The sequence below is a fragment of the Lates calcarifer genome, linkage group LG5, assembly GCF_001640805.2.
Source record: "Lates calcarifer isolate ASB-BC8 linkage group LG5, TLL_Latcal_v3, whole genome shotgun sequence".
In the NCBI taxonomy this organism is placed as follows: Eukaryota; Metazoa; Chordata; class Actinopteri; family Centropomidae; genus Lates; species Lates calcarifer.
The window spans coordinates 2,355,303-2,368,741 of record NC_066837.1 but is presented as its reverse complement, the minus strand read 5'-3'; the positions used below and the strand labels follow the sequence as shown (position 1 = coordinate 2,368,741).

The window sequence follows — 13,439 nt, the reverse complement described above, 5'->3', positions numbered from 1 at the left end:
AGGGTGTGCGTGACGTAATGGCTCTGATTTGCATGTCCCTCGCTGTGATTGGTCGGTTTGAATTCGCCGGTTTTGTCAAGAGGAAAACAACATCTGTATGCAGAGAGAGGACACTAGCTAAATAACCGTGTAAATATCTATCTGTAAACACTAAACAGCACCTTAAATATGACACTTCATCATGTTATTTCAGTTCAAGGTTTTGGTACAATGAAATAAAATATAAATATCTACACTGTAAATACAGAACTAGTGTTAGAGGACAGTGTTTTTCAGTCAGTAGCAATGACAGTGTGATCACACTCATTGACTACACTGATTTTTTCAGCTCTGATTCTTCCATGATTAGAGGTCAGCATCTTACTGGTGAGAGATACAAACATAGATATATCAGAAAAAAGAAAGAAGAAGTGTCTCAACAAGCACAAGGAGTGATTTGATGCTTCAACCCAACTGTCCTGTTCAGTCTGTGCTGGAGTTGTGTTCAGCTGTGAGCCTCTGACTCCACTAACAAACTGACTTTTCTCTCTAGAAATGATCTTGTCTTGTGTTAGCAGGCTGTGGGGATGTGGGGGATAGAGGCTTGGTACTAACAGGCCACAGTCTCTCATTCTTAAAGAGCTCTGTATATCATTTCCAAAGTGCTAAGATTATCTTAGACATTTACTGACTTCATGTATATTTAGAGTGTGAAGAGGAAGGAAGGCCACCATGTTTTAACAGCTTGACTTCAGTCCTGTTCACTGTGCCACTCACAGAGGAACATCACTTTTCTCTGCTGGAAGAAGAATTGTTCTCTGATGTGACTGATATTTCTTGAAAACATTATTTAGTGGCTGATGTGTTTTATTGTCTCTGAAGTCACAGAGAGATGAGAGGAGCAGCTATGAGTTTAACAGCAGCATCAGGTGGATTTGTCGTCCTCCTCCTCACTGTGTCAGGTACTGTATATCTACATTTACTTTGTGGGGCATTTTGAAAACGTATTCAAAGCTGAAACAGTTTTGAATCCTCAGTCTTCAGTTTTCTAGATTTAATGTGTGATCTGATCCCAAATGATGCAAATCATTAAAACACATCTGTCTCTTTGTTGCACATCTGTTCAGTTCATGTTGTTTTTCAAATGTGATTTTTCTCCATCATCACCTGTTTAACACGAAACCAAAGTCTTAGATCTGTTAAATGTTTTCACATGTGCAACATCTCTCAGTGTCTCTTTACCTCAACATTTAAGTGTGTGTGTGTTATAGTAGTACAGTAAGGTAGGTTTAAGTTACTCAGTAAGTGGAGCTATAAGTGGTTCATCTGATGGATTTTATTAGTTTTAGAGAACATGTGACATCTAATGTAACCCTAACCCTAACCCCTACCATGGCAGGTCATTTTGTTTCTTGATGATATCAGTGTGTTGTGGTTGTGTGGTTAACAGGTTTCTGTCTATTTATGTCTATTTGGCACAAGTGTGAATACATATTCACGCCTGTTCTTTTTCTGTCTCAACTATACCTTGACCAAAGAGTGAACCCAGAGGAAACAAAAAGACATTTCAGACCCAAATAATTGTATTTGGACTGTTCTGTGTCTGTGTTGACCATGACTTAAATCAGTGTGAGCAAAGAAAGAGAAAAACATTACTTTCCCTGTGTAATAATATAGAACAATAGAACAGACGTGTTTGTCTTGTTTTGCAGTGAAAAACACCAAGTAGTTTGAGGAAATGTATTTTAGTCTTGTAGCAGGTTTCAGCCTCCATAAAGTTTCACTGTGTTGTTGTGACTCTGTGGTTTCTGCTGTGCTCTGTGTTACAGTGGTACAGGGTCAGGATGGCTGGGGAGTGACTTACACTTCTACTAAGATCTGTGCCTTTAAAGGATCAACAGTGGACATACACTGCACCTACACATACCCACCCAGGATAAAAGGCCATAATACTACAGTTGAGAGAACATTCTGGTTCACTAAAGTGCAGAATAAAGAACCTGTGGATCTGAGAACAGACTCAGACTACACAGGTCGTGTGCAGTATCACTGTGCTGAGAACAGCTGCACTCTGATAATCACAGACCTGAGAGAGAGCGACTCAGCTGTGTACAAGTTCAGGTTCATAACAAACCAAGATGGTGGATGTTTTATTGGTTCACCTGGAGTCACTGTGTCTGTCTCAGGTAACATTTTCACTGGAATACTGAATAATTAGTTGTTTGTTGTTCAGTGTCACAGGAACTCTACTGTGAATCTTTATTGTTGCTTTGATTGTTCTTTGCTAGTTTAGTTACTTCCTGTTGTTTCATCACATTTTCAGACCTCCAGGTGCAGGTGAGAAGATCATCAGAGCAGGTGGAGCTGAGGTGTCACAGCAGCTGTAATGTAGCTGATCATCCTTCATATGTCTGGTACCTGAATGGACAGAAAATGGAGGAAGAAAGATTTTCTCTCAGAGTCTCTGTTAATGATCACAACAGATATTCCTGTGCTGTTAAAGGACATGAGGATCACTGCTCCCCTCCAGTGTGTGAGTTTACTCCACAGTGTCACTAATACAATGTCAAACAGACAGTAAACTTTAATATGAAAAACTCAGGAGTGAATCACCTCCCACTACAAACTTTTGTATAAACTCTGGACTTCTTGATATTCACTGACATCTTTGCTTTAAAGTTTAAATGAGAACAATGACACATTTTAATAAGTTGATTTATCCTCACTTTCTCTCCTCCAGATCCTCCAGTTCTTCCCTCAGTGTCAGTGAGTCCCTCTGGTCAGATAGTGGAGGGCAGCTCAGTGACTCTGACCTGTAGCAGTGATGCTAACCCAGCAGCTAAATACACCTGGTACAAGGAGAATGGCCATCAACAATCTCAACTTTTCATTAGAAAGTCACAGCTTGTCTTCAGATCCATCCAGCCCTCTGATTCTGGAGAGTATTTCTGTGTGGTAGAGAACAACCTGGGAATGAGGACATCTCGATACATCTTTATTGATGTGACATGTGAGTGAAGATAAGTAAGAAGTTTTAGGCGTGCTTTGCTGATCATACCTACTTTCACAGTTTGCAGCAGTGGGTCTCTGAGTAGCTCCAGTCAGTGGGTTTAGTCACTGATGGCGTCCAGATTTATTCTGCTGTTCTGACCAATCAGCGTATCAATAATCCACTAACAAAACATGAAAAACTATGTTTTCTCCTCCAGATCCTCCAAAGCTTCCCTCAGTGTCAGTGAGTCCCTCTGGTCAGATAGTGGAGGGCAGCTCAGTGACTCTGACCTGTAGCACTGATGCTAACCCAGCAGCTAAATACACCTGGTACAAGGAGAATGACCATAAATATCACAGCCAAGGACCACAGCTTGTCTTCAGCTCCATCCAGTCCTCTGATTCTGGACAGTATTACTGTGCAGCTGAGAACAACCTGGGGATGAGGACATCTCAATACATCTTTATTGGTGTGAAATGTGAGTGCAGCTCATTTAAAAAGTAACATTCAGTTGCTGACTTACAGCATTTCTAGACCTGTTTTCCTGATTATATTATTATAGTTACTGGCTCTGTTGTCACATACATTTACCTGCTGCTCTAGCCTAGACTGTAAAATAAGAGTTAACATTTCACAGCAGCTGTAGTCAGGTAGAAACTGCAGTCTGGAGTCCTGTAAGGAAGAGAAGAGAATGAGGTTATATATGAATGAAACCACTCACAGAGGCTGAGGTTAAAGCCTCTCAGGTGTTGACCATTTCCTGATGATCTTCTCTGCTCTGCCTGTGGGCTCATAAACCAGAGAACACACAGCAGCAGCAGCCAGAGAAGGAATCAGGCTCCAGTTCCCACTTCATGGCTGATATACAGTGGTGGAAAAAAGTTTTCAGACACCCCATACATTTGTGAAATATTGCATTAAGAATCACTCTTAGGTCTTCAAGTGCAATTTCTTTTAGTACAGTCACAGACAAAATACTAAACAAATCCTTAAAAAGCCATCAAAAACTTAAAATTGATTGGTTCCATGAAAATACATAAGAAATGTTGAGTATTGGGTCATTTTGGTACCAGTGATCCACTAATGAAGGTCGTGCTTTATATTAAGAGACACAATTTTTGTTGCCGTACTTGGTGTCTATATAAAGCCAGCACATTTGAAAGTTCTTCAGGAACAAAAACGGCTAAAACAAGGAACCTAATGCAGGAAACACACCTGAAGATACAGATTCTCAGCCAGGGAGGGTACAGCTGCTGCCTAGATAGCCAGGAAGTGCAGATGCAGTCCTTCAACAGTTAGATACACTCTGCAGAAATACAAACGAACCAACAGTTTGGAAGACAAACCAAGATCTGGGCATCCAAGGGTTTCTTCAGCAAGAAAAAACCACATCCTGATCCACATGTTCAGGGAAACCTGCCGAATGACATCACAGGAGCTTCAGCAGCAGTGGTTAAACCAAACTGGTGTCCAGTGTTCCACCTGCACTGTACGTGGCCGACTTTTAGATCATGGCTTAAGGTCCTACAAGGCTGCCAAGAAGCCCCTGATCAATGAGAGACAGAGGTTAGCCCGGCGTCGTTGGGCCCAAGCACACAAGAATTGGACAGCCAGGAACTGGAAGAAGATTCTGTGGTCAGATGAGTCCAAGTTCCAGCTTTATCCTCCTCCTGATAATGTGAGGGTACGCAGAAGACCAGGCCAAGCTTTATCTCCAGCATGTACAGTACCTACTGTCAAGCATGGTGGAGGCAGTATCATGGTTTGCGGATGCATGAGTGCTGCTGGTGTTGGTCATCTCACTGTCTGTGATGGCACATTGAACTCTGCCAAGTATTGTGCCATTCTCGAAACCCACATGCTCCCTTCTGCATGTGCACTGTTCCGTCAAGGTCAAAACTGGATGTTTCAACAAGATAATGCCCCTCACCACACATCCAGGGCCAGGAGAACTTGGCTGCAGGAGCATTGTATCCAGGTCTTAGAGTGGCCAGCTCAATCCCCGGACATGAGCCCCATTGAAAATCTGTAGTGGATTATCAAAAGGTCTGTTTCAAAGCGTAAACCAAAGAATGTAGAAGAATTAAAAGCAGTAATTCAAGAAGAATGGGACCAGATTACCCCTCAACAGTGTGAAAGGCTCGTTGGGAACACGGCAGCCAGGATTAGAGCTCTACTGTGTGCTAATGGCAGGACTACTACATATTAATTTGATGATGTGGTGGTTTATTTATTTTTTGTTCCGTTTTGAACACATTCTCTGTTATTTGTTGATTTTGATACTGACAATGTTGAGAACTGACATATTCTGACTGTTAGTTAGTAAATGTTAGTTTTTCTTGTAAACAATAAACAAAAAAATATTGTTTTTTCTTAAGTCTTGATGCTGCTGGAACTGAATTTCTCATACGGATTAATAAAGTATCTATCTATCATTTGTATTTGTTTGTGTCTGTCTAATGCAGCCACACCTTTTGAAACACAAAAAAGATTTTTCCCCAAATATTTCATGATAATATTTGAGATTGTGTAAAATTTTAAGTGTGTCCGAAAACATTTTCCACCACTGTATATTTCTAATATTTTATCAGTTATTTAATCATTGTGTTGAAAGTTTGAAATGTTTAAATGAACATATTCCTCAATGTTTCCTCCTCCAGATGCTCCAGTTCTTCCCTCAGTGTCAGTGAGTCCCTCTGGTCAGATAGTGGAGGGCAGCTCAGTGAATCTGACCTGTAGCAGTGATGCTAACCCAGCAGCTAAATACACCTGGTACAAGGAGAATGAAGACTCACCAAAAGCTTCAGGACAGATCTTCACCATCACTGACTTCAGAGCTGAACACAGTGGGAATTATTACTGTGAAGCCCAGAATGAAAGAGGACGTCAGAACTCCACCTTACATCTGACTGTTGGGACGTGTAAGTTTTCTACATTAACCTACACACACCAGTTTACTGCAACAGAGCTCACACTGTAATATGGAGCAAACCATAACTGATGTGACTGATTAACAGAGAGTATGACTTAGTAAGTTACTAATAAAACATATTTCATGTCTCTACAGCGTCTCCATTACTGGGGAACTCAGCAGGGATGATGAATATCATCAGGTTGACTCTGGTGGTCCTGATGCTGATTCCTCTGCTTCTGTTGATTCTGTGGACCAGGTACAACAATACTTTTAAATAGCATTTGTAGTTTTGATCCTGTAAAGCATTTTCTTAACTGTTGCTGTCGGTTTGATCTCAGGAGGAAGAAAACTCCACTGAGCTCCACCACTGAACCAAATGACTATGAAGAGACTGTAGAGGTGAGACTGATTTCAGTTGTACCAAACAATAATTTAAGGAACGAACCTTTCTTTAAACATGTAAATACATGTACCATTCATGGATGAGTCTCATCTTGTCATTGTGCTCCATCAGATGGACTCTCCTCCTGTGTACGAGGACGTCTCAGACTTGAAGGCCGTCACTGCAGCAGAGACAGAAGACACAGAGGAGCAGGAAGATGTGGTGTGACGTCCAGTCGATCTGGAGCCTGTTGAACAGAAGAAAGACTGACCTCAGAACAACAGACCTCACATGTTTTCACTTTCTTCGGAGCTTGAGTGAGGCTGTGGAGGATGTGGGGGTGTATTTACCTTCAACATCAAACCTTTTCATTGTCAGTTTTCAGTAGCACAGGCAGTCGGCAGCAGAAGATCTGAGAGGAATAAAAGCTCAAAGGTAAACTCTGGTATATTTGAACCTTATTTTCTCACAGTTCTGGGTGTAAATGATCAGTATCAGTATTGGAATCAGTATTGAGCAAGTGTCTGGTAATGTAGACCGCAGCCTGACCAGCTGGTCCTAAAATAGCCACTTGAAGGCCACAGTATTTCCTCTGGCGCCACCTTCAGACCAAAATGTTGTCTTGCAGAACTAAAAACAGCCTCCAGTCCTCCTTAATGGGATCTGTGACAGCAAAGTGTAGAAATAAATGAAGCAGAGATAAATAAATCTAGACTGAACGTACATGTGCTGGTGCAGGATCTGTGGTTTGAGGTGATCGGCTGTCGTCACCAGATGCCCTGAGACGTAACCACACGTGTCTGAAATCTCTCAAGCTGTTTGTGTGTCTGTCGGGGAATGTAGGCCAGGAGAAGTGAGGTCACCTGTTAAACTTATCTCCCCTCTCCTGGCACATTTCTGGACAGCCTGCTACTGGAAACGACAGAGGTCTGAAATGACATGAAATTAAGGAAATGAACTGAATATTGAAAAACATCTCCTCCAGATCCTCCAAAACTTCTGTAGATGCTAACGATGGCATCAAAACATTTGTTTAAATAATTTCACATTAGTTCTTTCATCTCTTTATTCTATCTTAACCATTTATTTAGCATTAATTCATTTTCTTTACGATAACTTTGATTATCATGCTCTGTCACATTTATCTGTATTGTCTCTTTAATGCCAAACCATATTTGGTATTTTTAGTTAGAAATGTTGTCTTGTTTAGATCAGTTCGTGGATGTTTTCTCCTAATTTTTTTTGTTTTCAGCTTTATCACTGCAGTGTATATACGTTTTATTTTGCTGGTTTTTGTTGTTGATGCTGTGTGAAAATGTATTACTAACAATTAAAATGTGCCTCGCAGGCCTGTAGAGTCAGAGTTGTTAAATGCATGTGTGTAAACTAATTTATAACCTCAGTCTGTGATGTGCTATAAAGACATTTTCCTCACTTCTCTTTCTGCTGCATGTAAGAAGCAGATGAAGTCTCTCCTGCTCTGTAAGGTGTGAAGTCTCCGTGGGGAGACAATCAGGCTCCATATGCTGGTCTAATCCAGTCCAGGTGGTCCTGTCTGCTCCTATTAGAGGAGGCTGCGACCAGAGGAGCCTCCACTGGTCCGACTGTGAATCAGAGAGGAAAGCTGAACAAAGTGATCTTTAGCTTACCCAGAGATTATGGGCATTTTACTCTGTAGAGGCTTCTGCTCCGACTCCCTGCAGCACTTGATCCCTGTTAACCCTCCAACATGTCCTGTGTTTATACAGTGATGGATAAAGAGCAGACGTTATGAGACAAGAGCCCTGAAGAAGCAGGTGAATGCTGCTGAAGTGTTTGTAATGTTTTCTGAGCAAATATGTGCAGTGATCACCCTGAAACATTCCCTTTGACCACCGTTAGAAACTTTAATCAAGGCTTCTGAACATTCCTCCATGATCAGTGATGGCAAAGATAATAATGATGATGATAGTAATAAATAAACAAACAGAAATAAATAAACTAACAGTCAAACTAAGTACTAGTAATGTTGGGGTGTGAAAGTGACAAAACCACGTTAGACAACTGCTCTTTATCAGCCTGTTGAACAGTCAGTGTCTTTACATGAAGCCAAACTTGGATCTGGTAACATTTGTGGTGTTTGTTTTAATCTCCAGAGAGCCTCAGGTGGGCGGGGTTAACGTCAGCGTCAGGACAAATTCATGAAGAATCAGGTCAGACACTTCCTGTGGGTTTAAAGTGTCTGTTTATCCTGAGATGGTGCTGATCTCCCTCCGTCATGTTCCAGCAGTTCCACAAAAGTTAATTTAAAAAGGGCATGAGTGAAGAAATCAGGGGGCTGAGGTAGAAAGACACAGCTTTTTAAAGCAGCTGCAGCAGGACGACACACAGGACGATCAGAAAGTTTTTAAAGCACTGGTATACACAGTGCCTTACTGAATATCTTCAGTTACAGACTCTGTGACTGAGCAGCTGATGGTTTAGATGCCTCTACCAGAGCCACAGAGGACGTTTAATAACTGTTTTCAAAAGTGAAGTGCCACTAAAAGTGAGGGGGGACATTTTTCTGCCTACACTTTCCTGGATTCCGGCATTTAAAATGAAAAACGTTGCGTTACAGACCTGTCCGCCCACCTGGCGCCCTCTCTCTGCAGGCTAGAACAAACCAAATCTACCAGCAGACATTATCTGACCCAGGTTTGTTCACTTGAATTCACAGCTCTGCTCTCCCATCAGACAGTTGATCTTCTTCCACCAGGTTTCCGAGAGGCTCTTGATCTTGTCTGGCGTCTTCCTCCTCAGAGTCAGCCTCTGCTGCTGGACGCCGCTGCTGTCTGTCTGCTGGATGCTGGCCAAGATGGCAGAATCAAAAGCGTCCTTCAGGTTCTTCTGGGTCAGCGCCGAGCACTCTGCGAAGCTCACCGCCCCGAGCTCCTGGGCGAGCCTCAGGCCCTCCTCCGTGTCCACGGGCCGCTCCTGGTTCTGCGCCAGGTGGATCAGCACCTGGACGTCCTCCTTCAGGTCCAGCTGGGTGCCTACCAGGACCAGGGGAGCGCCGGGGCAGTGCAGACGGATGTCAGGGACCCACTTGTCGATCAGGTTACGGAAAGAGCAGGGGCGGACCACGCTGTAGCAGAGGAGGAAGACGTCTGCGTTCTTGTAGCAAAGAGGCCGGAGGCGCTCGAGCTCGTCCTTCATGAAGCAGAGAAACAGAGAGGCCCGGTCAGAAAAAGAAAATTTATCCATCAGCTTTAACATGGATCTAACGGAAACCATCACACATTTTTTGTGAGGCTGAATTTGGCTTCAGAAACACACTTTAAATGTAAATCTAGTCCGGACTTAGTTAAGCAGAATCACAGCAGACTTTGATCTGTACCTGGATTTATCTGGTCTTATGTGGTCATGACAGAGAAAACAAGTTTGCACAGTTAGAAAAAAAAGGTTTAGTAAATCTACAGCGGGGTTCATAAGAAGGTTTGGATGTTCAGAATCAATCTAGTCCATGTTTTACCTAACCTGGATGTTACTGTACAGTTTTTATGCATCTGCAAAGCTGGGTTAGGGTTAGCTGTTTTTCTCTATTTTCACATATAAAACTGTGTATTTAAGACTCTTAATGTTAAAATTAAAGCCTGTGTCACAGTTGACAACTTCAGGGATTCAGCTGAAAAATATTTCCTAACAAATTCACCAATCAGAGCAAACGTCAGACTCTTTACTTTTCTGTTTTTGAAACATTTTTAAGGCCGATTCCACACAAAGGTATTGTAAGTATCTGACCACGCTGATAGTTGCAGTTTAATCTGTCCAGGTGTTTCTTTGTCTCTGAGATGTCTGGATACTATTTTTGGTAAATCCACCACAGCAGTAGTGACAGCTGTTAACAGAGAGCGTCTGTGGATTATCCAGAGGAACAGGGACACTGTTTCTGGAAAGAGACGCTGAACTGATGCTCGGACTTGACTTCATCATGCAAAAGACAAGCTGAAGATTTTTAGATGCATGATTTAAAAGGTATTAGGTCTTGTCTGCTAGAAAAGGTTGGATAAGGGATGGGAAACTGTGGAACCAAAAGAGGGCGATGGTGCACAGGAGGACAGGAGGGGGCAAACTCACTCTACTCCTGCAGGGGGCGATGTTTACAGTGGGGTTACAGGGCTAGGGTTTTTCAGGCTGCAGGGGGCAACCAACACAAACACAGCAAGAACTACAAATGTTTAGGTGTAGGATCAATCACTGACAAACACTCATCGATCACTGGTGACTCACGTTGATTGATCCATCAACCAGCCCCCATTTCTGATGAAGAAACGTGTAAAGACAGAGCGCAGCTGAGAGGTTAGAGATTCCCAGATTGTACATAAATGCACCTGTCATACAGCCACGTGCTCAGGTGTGTTAAATGTTGCAGCTCACCTGTCCGGCCATGTCACAGAGCTGCAGTCTCACTGGTTTCCCGTCAACCACAACCATCGCTGAGGAAATCACAGCACACATCAATGAATGAAACTAGAAAGACGCTGAGATCAAATCACCGGTGTCCCGGTTTACCTGTGAAGTTGTCAAACGCCGTCGGGACATACTCCGTCGGGTACCCGTTGGTGGTGTAGCTGACGATGAGGCTGGTCTTGCCCACCGCTCCGTCTCCGACCAGGACGCAGTTCACCTTGCGCTCAGGTGCGGAGCCGGACCTGCGGCGCTTCACGCTCAGAGGGAAGTCCCGGGTCTTTAAGCGCCGAGGTGGGACCGGGGGACCGTCTCCTCCGCACACCGGTTCCGACACACGGCGGGACTTCTGCTTCCCGACCTCCTGAGGGAGCATGTTTGTCCCTTTAACAACAGAAGGGTGGTTGTTGTTTGAGTTGTCTGACGGGTTCAGAGTCGTCCCAGACTGCCCGCGCGCCCCATCCTCGACAGACCACGTGTTCCTGCTGCAGGTCTGGGTTGTTTACTGCAAACCGGAGGCGCCAAACAATATTCAAACGCGTTTCGTGTGAACCGTGGCGGAGATTTGAAGCGCGCACTGGCACAGCCGTCGGGTTTCTCCGCTCAGCAGGAGCTCCTGATTGGCATTCTCCCCGCATCTGCCGTGCTCGTGATTCCTAAGAGGCTTACCGAGCAGAGCGCCATATGAAGCTCCGCAGCTTTCCAAGTGAAATGAACTAAGCTTACAGGAAGCCCTGATCCCACAGACAGTATGTCCCCCCTCTTTAGCCAATTAAAAGGTGGAAATACAACTTTTAACTTCCATGTTGATGGAGAAGTCAAATATTTCTGCAACAGGGTCAAACACCGAATAAACTGGTTCATTTAAGTCTCCAATTATGACACACATACAATGCAGCTGTATACAAACCTAAATTTAATTTGACCATAAATAATCTTCCCAGGTGGAGCTCCAACCAGCGCCCCCTGCCGCTACATTAGAATAAGAATCTGATAAATGAAGGAATCTGTAATGAATCACACAAATAAACAACAGAGCTTCTTGGTCCTTCTCGTTCTGACACATCACCTCTGTCATACAACATCAAATCAATCAACAACAAAACCTTTAGTCCATCAGACATCAGGCTGTTTATAGGAGAATGGAGAGGTGATGTGGCGGGCTGACGCCCCCCAGCGGCGGAAATCAGTCAGTGCTGCTGCTGAGGAAGAAACAGCAACATGATTCATCATTTCTCAACTGTCAGCAGCAACACACACACACACACACAGAGAGAGAGAGAGAGAGAGAGAGAGAGGGCTGCAGCAAACACACACAAGGAGGAAAAATTCAAGGAAGCAGGAGAGTAAATCTGGTCGAGCAGTAAACACTCGAGGGATGAAAACAAAAGACACAGGTTAAACACAGTTTCCTGATCCAGCGGCGGAGATGTGTTTGAAAGTGTCTCTGACATGTTGTTAACAGTTACAGTGATGTGAGGTCCTGAACAGACACACTGGTGTAAGAGGAAGTAAAAACCCATGAATTAGCTATTGGGAGGAAAAACTCTGACACATTATTGATCGTTTGATTATTTGACCGTTAGCTGCTCTCTCAGGCATCCATCACATCTACACAGAGGCAGAAAAACACAGTGGTCAAACAGGAACTCCAGCCAGTGCAGATTGTGACTGATTCCACATTAACAGGCTCACAGCAGCCTGGTACACTGAGCTAACCTCGTTTCATTCTCTCATCGCAGACAAGATGAGCAGAGAAGCATCACAACACCCATCTGGTGTCCTCACTGCTCCCTGTGCTGTGTGAGACAGAATGTGAACTGAACAGCAGCAAAAACACCAGTGAGTGGGAGTGAAACCATACGCACACACACACACACACACACACACACACACACCACGCAGCTCCAGTGTGTGTAGTTACCGGTGTGTCATTAACCTGTCAATCAAACCAACTATCAAAGATCTGCTCAGTTGGAGCTGCAGGATCCTCTGCACTGAGACACCTCTTTATTTACCTTTTGTCCTGGTGCATGTTGCAGCTTTCCTCTCTTTCATTTCATTCTATATTTATTTAGACGTCATTTATTTCTATTTATCGTGCAAAACAAAACAAGTCAGAGTGGTTATGATCAGTGGCAGCAGCAGCAGCAGTGTTTTGCTGTGTGTAAATCAGTAGAATATATATACCACTGCCTCCATCTGTTAGTGTGTCTGTGTTACTGTGGGACTTTCAGTGGTGGAAGAAGTAATCAGATACTTTACTGAAGTAAAAGTACCACACAGTAACACAAACACAAATACCAGAGTTATCCTTCAGCACTCAAAAAAAAAAAAATAATAATGTCCTCACTCTCAGAGCCCGAAACTACAGAGACTCACAGAGACAGACGTTCAACAGCAAACTGAGTCTCTGTGTCAATCTGCTAAAAATAATCTTTAACCAGGCGCTGACATCGCTGCTTAACGGGATTAACGAAGAGTCAGCGAGAAACAACGCAGATACCAACTCTGAGTGGAGACCCTGCAGCAGAGGCTGGCACAGGACCCAGAAACCCATAACCCTGTCAACACACACACACACACACACACACACACACACACACACAGAGACTCGTAACATACAAAGCTGCTATTCTACTCGTGTACAAACACCCCCCACCCCCCAAACATCTGATAAACTAGACACCTAATCAGAATCTTTGGGGACCCTGGGCCTCCTTTTGGAGTTTGCAGACCAGGCA

The 13,439-nt window shown here is 43.6% G+C and overlaps 2 protein-coding genes across 4 annotated transcripts; one reads left to right on the top strand and one right to left on the bottom strand.

Moving 5' to 3' along the window:
- The first annotated feature begins 74 nt into the window (after positions 1-74).
- LOC108880825 (B-cell receptor CD22) lies at positions 75-7,648 on the top strand. 2 transcript variants are annotated; one of them, XM_018672545.2, is made up of 10 exons: positions 75-129; positions 862-941; positions 1,809-2,165; positions 2,303-2,512; positions 2,720-2,989; positions 3,189-3,449; positions 5,632-5,892; positions 6,039-6,141; positions 6,224-6,284; positions 6,400-7,648. In XM_018672545.2, exons 2-10 carry the CDS (start codon positions 872-874, stop codon positions 6,493-6,495), a joined length of 1,689 nt encoding a protein of 562 aa, XP_018528061.1. In that variant the 5' UTR covers positions 75-129; positions 862-871; the 3' UTR covers positions 6,496-7,648. The 2 variants fall into 2 exon arrangements, with proteins under 2 accessions (XP_018528061.1, XP_050926340.1); XM_051070383.1 differs by lacking the exons at positions 75-129; positions 2,720-2,989 and having other exon boundaries at positions 310-941.
- A 485-nt stretch (positions 7,649-8,133) lies between these two features.
- Positions 8,134-13,439, bottom strand: LOC108880829 (rho-related GTP-binding protein RhoU). 2 transcript variants are annotated; one of them, XM_051070382.1, is made up of 4 exons: positions 10,801-13,439; positions 10,666-10,724; positions 10,519-10,548; positions 8,134-9,438 (listed from the first exon to the last, which is right to left on the bottom strand). In XM_051070382.1, exons 1-4 carry the CDS (start codon positions 11,069-11,071, stop codon positions 8,950-8,952), a joined length of 849 nt encoding a protein of 282 aa, XP_050926339.1. In that variant the 5' UTR covers positions 11,072-13,439; the 3' UTR covers positions 8,134-8,949. The 2 variants fall into 2 exon arrangements, with proteins under 2 accessions (XP_050926339.1, XP_018528063.1); XM_018672547.2 differs by lacking the exon at positions 10,519-10,548 and having other exon boundaries at positions 10,801-13,436.

What these genes read in the sequence shown, in the direction of transcription:
- LOC108880825 (XM_018672545.2), top strand. Translation starts at nt 872, where the DNA reads ATGAGAGGAGCAGCTATGAGTTTAACAGCAGCATCAGGTGGATTTGTC. An exon ending in TCACTGCTCCCCTCCAGTGT is followed by an intron (nt 2,513 to 2,719) that starts GTGAGTTTACTC and finishes TCTCTCCTCCAG; the next exon opens with ATCCTCCAGTTCTTCCCTCA. An exon ending in CTGTTGATTCTGTGGACCAG is followed by an intron (nt 6,142 to 6,223) that starts GTACAACAATAC and finishes GTTTGATCTCAG; the next exon opens with GAGGAAGAAAACTCCACTGA.
- LOC108880829 (XM_051070382.1), bottom strand. Translation starts at nt 11,071, where the DNA reads ATGCTCCCTCAGGAGGTCGGGAAGCAGAAGTCCCGCCGTGTGTCGGAA. An exon ending in GGCGTTTGACAACTTCACAG is followed by an intron (nt 10,725 to 10,800) that starts GTAAACCGGGAC and finishes TGATTTCCTCAG; the next exon opens with CGATGGTTGTGGTTGACGGG. An exon ending in TCTGTGACATGGCCGGACAG is followed by an intron (nt 10,549 to 10,665) that starts GTGAGCTGCAAC and finishes TTTCTTCATCAG; the next exon opens with AAATGGGGGCTGGTTGATGG.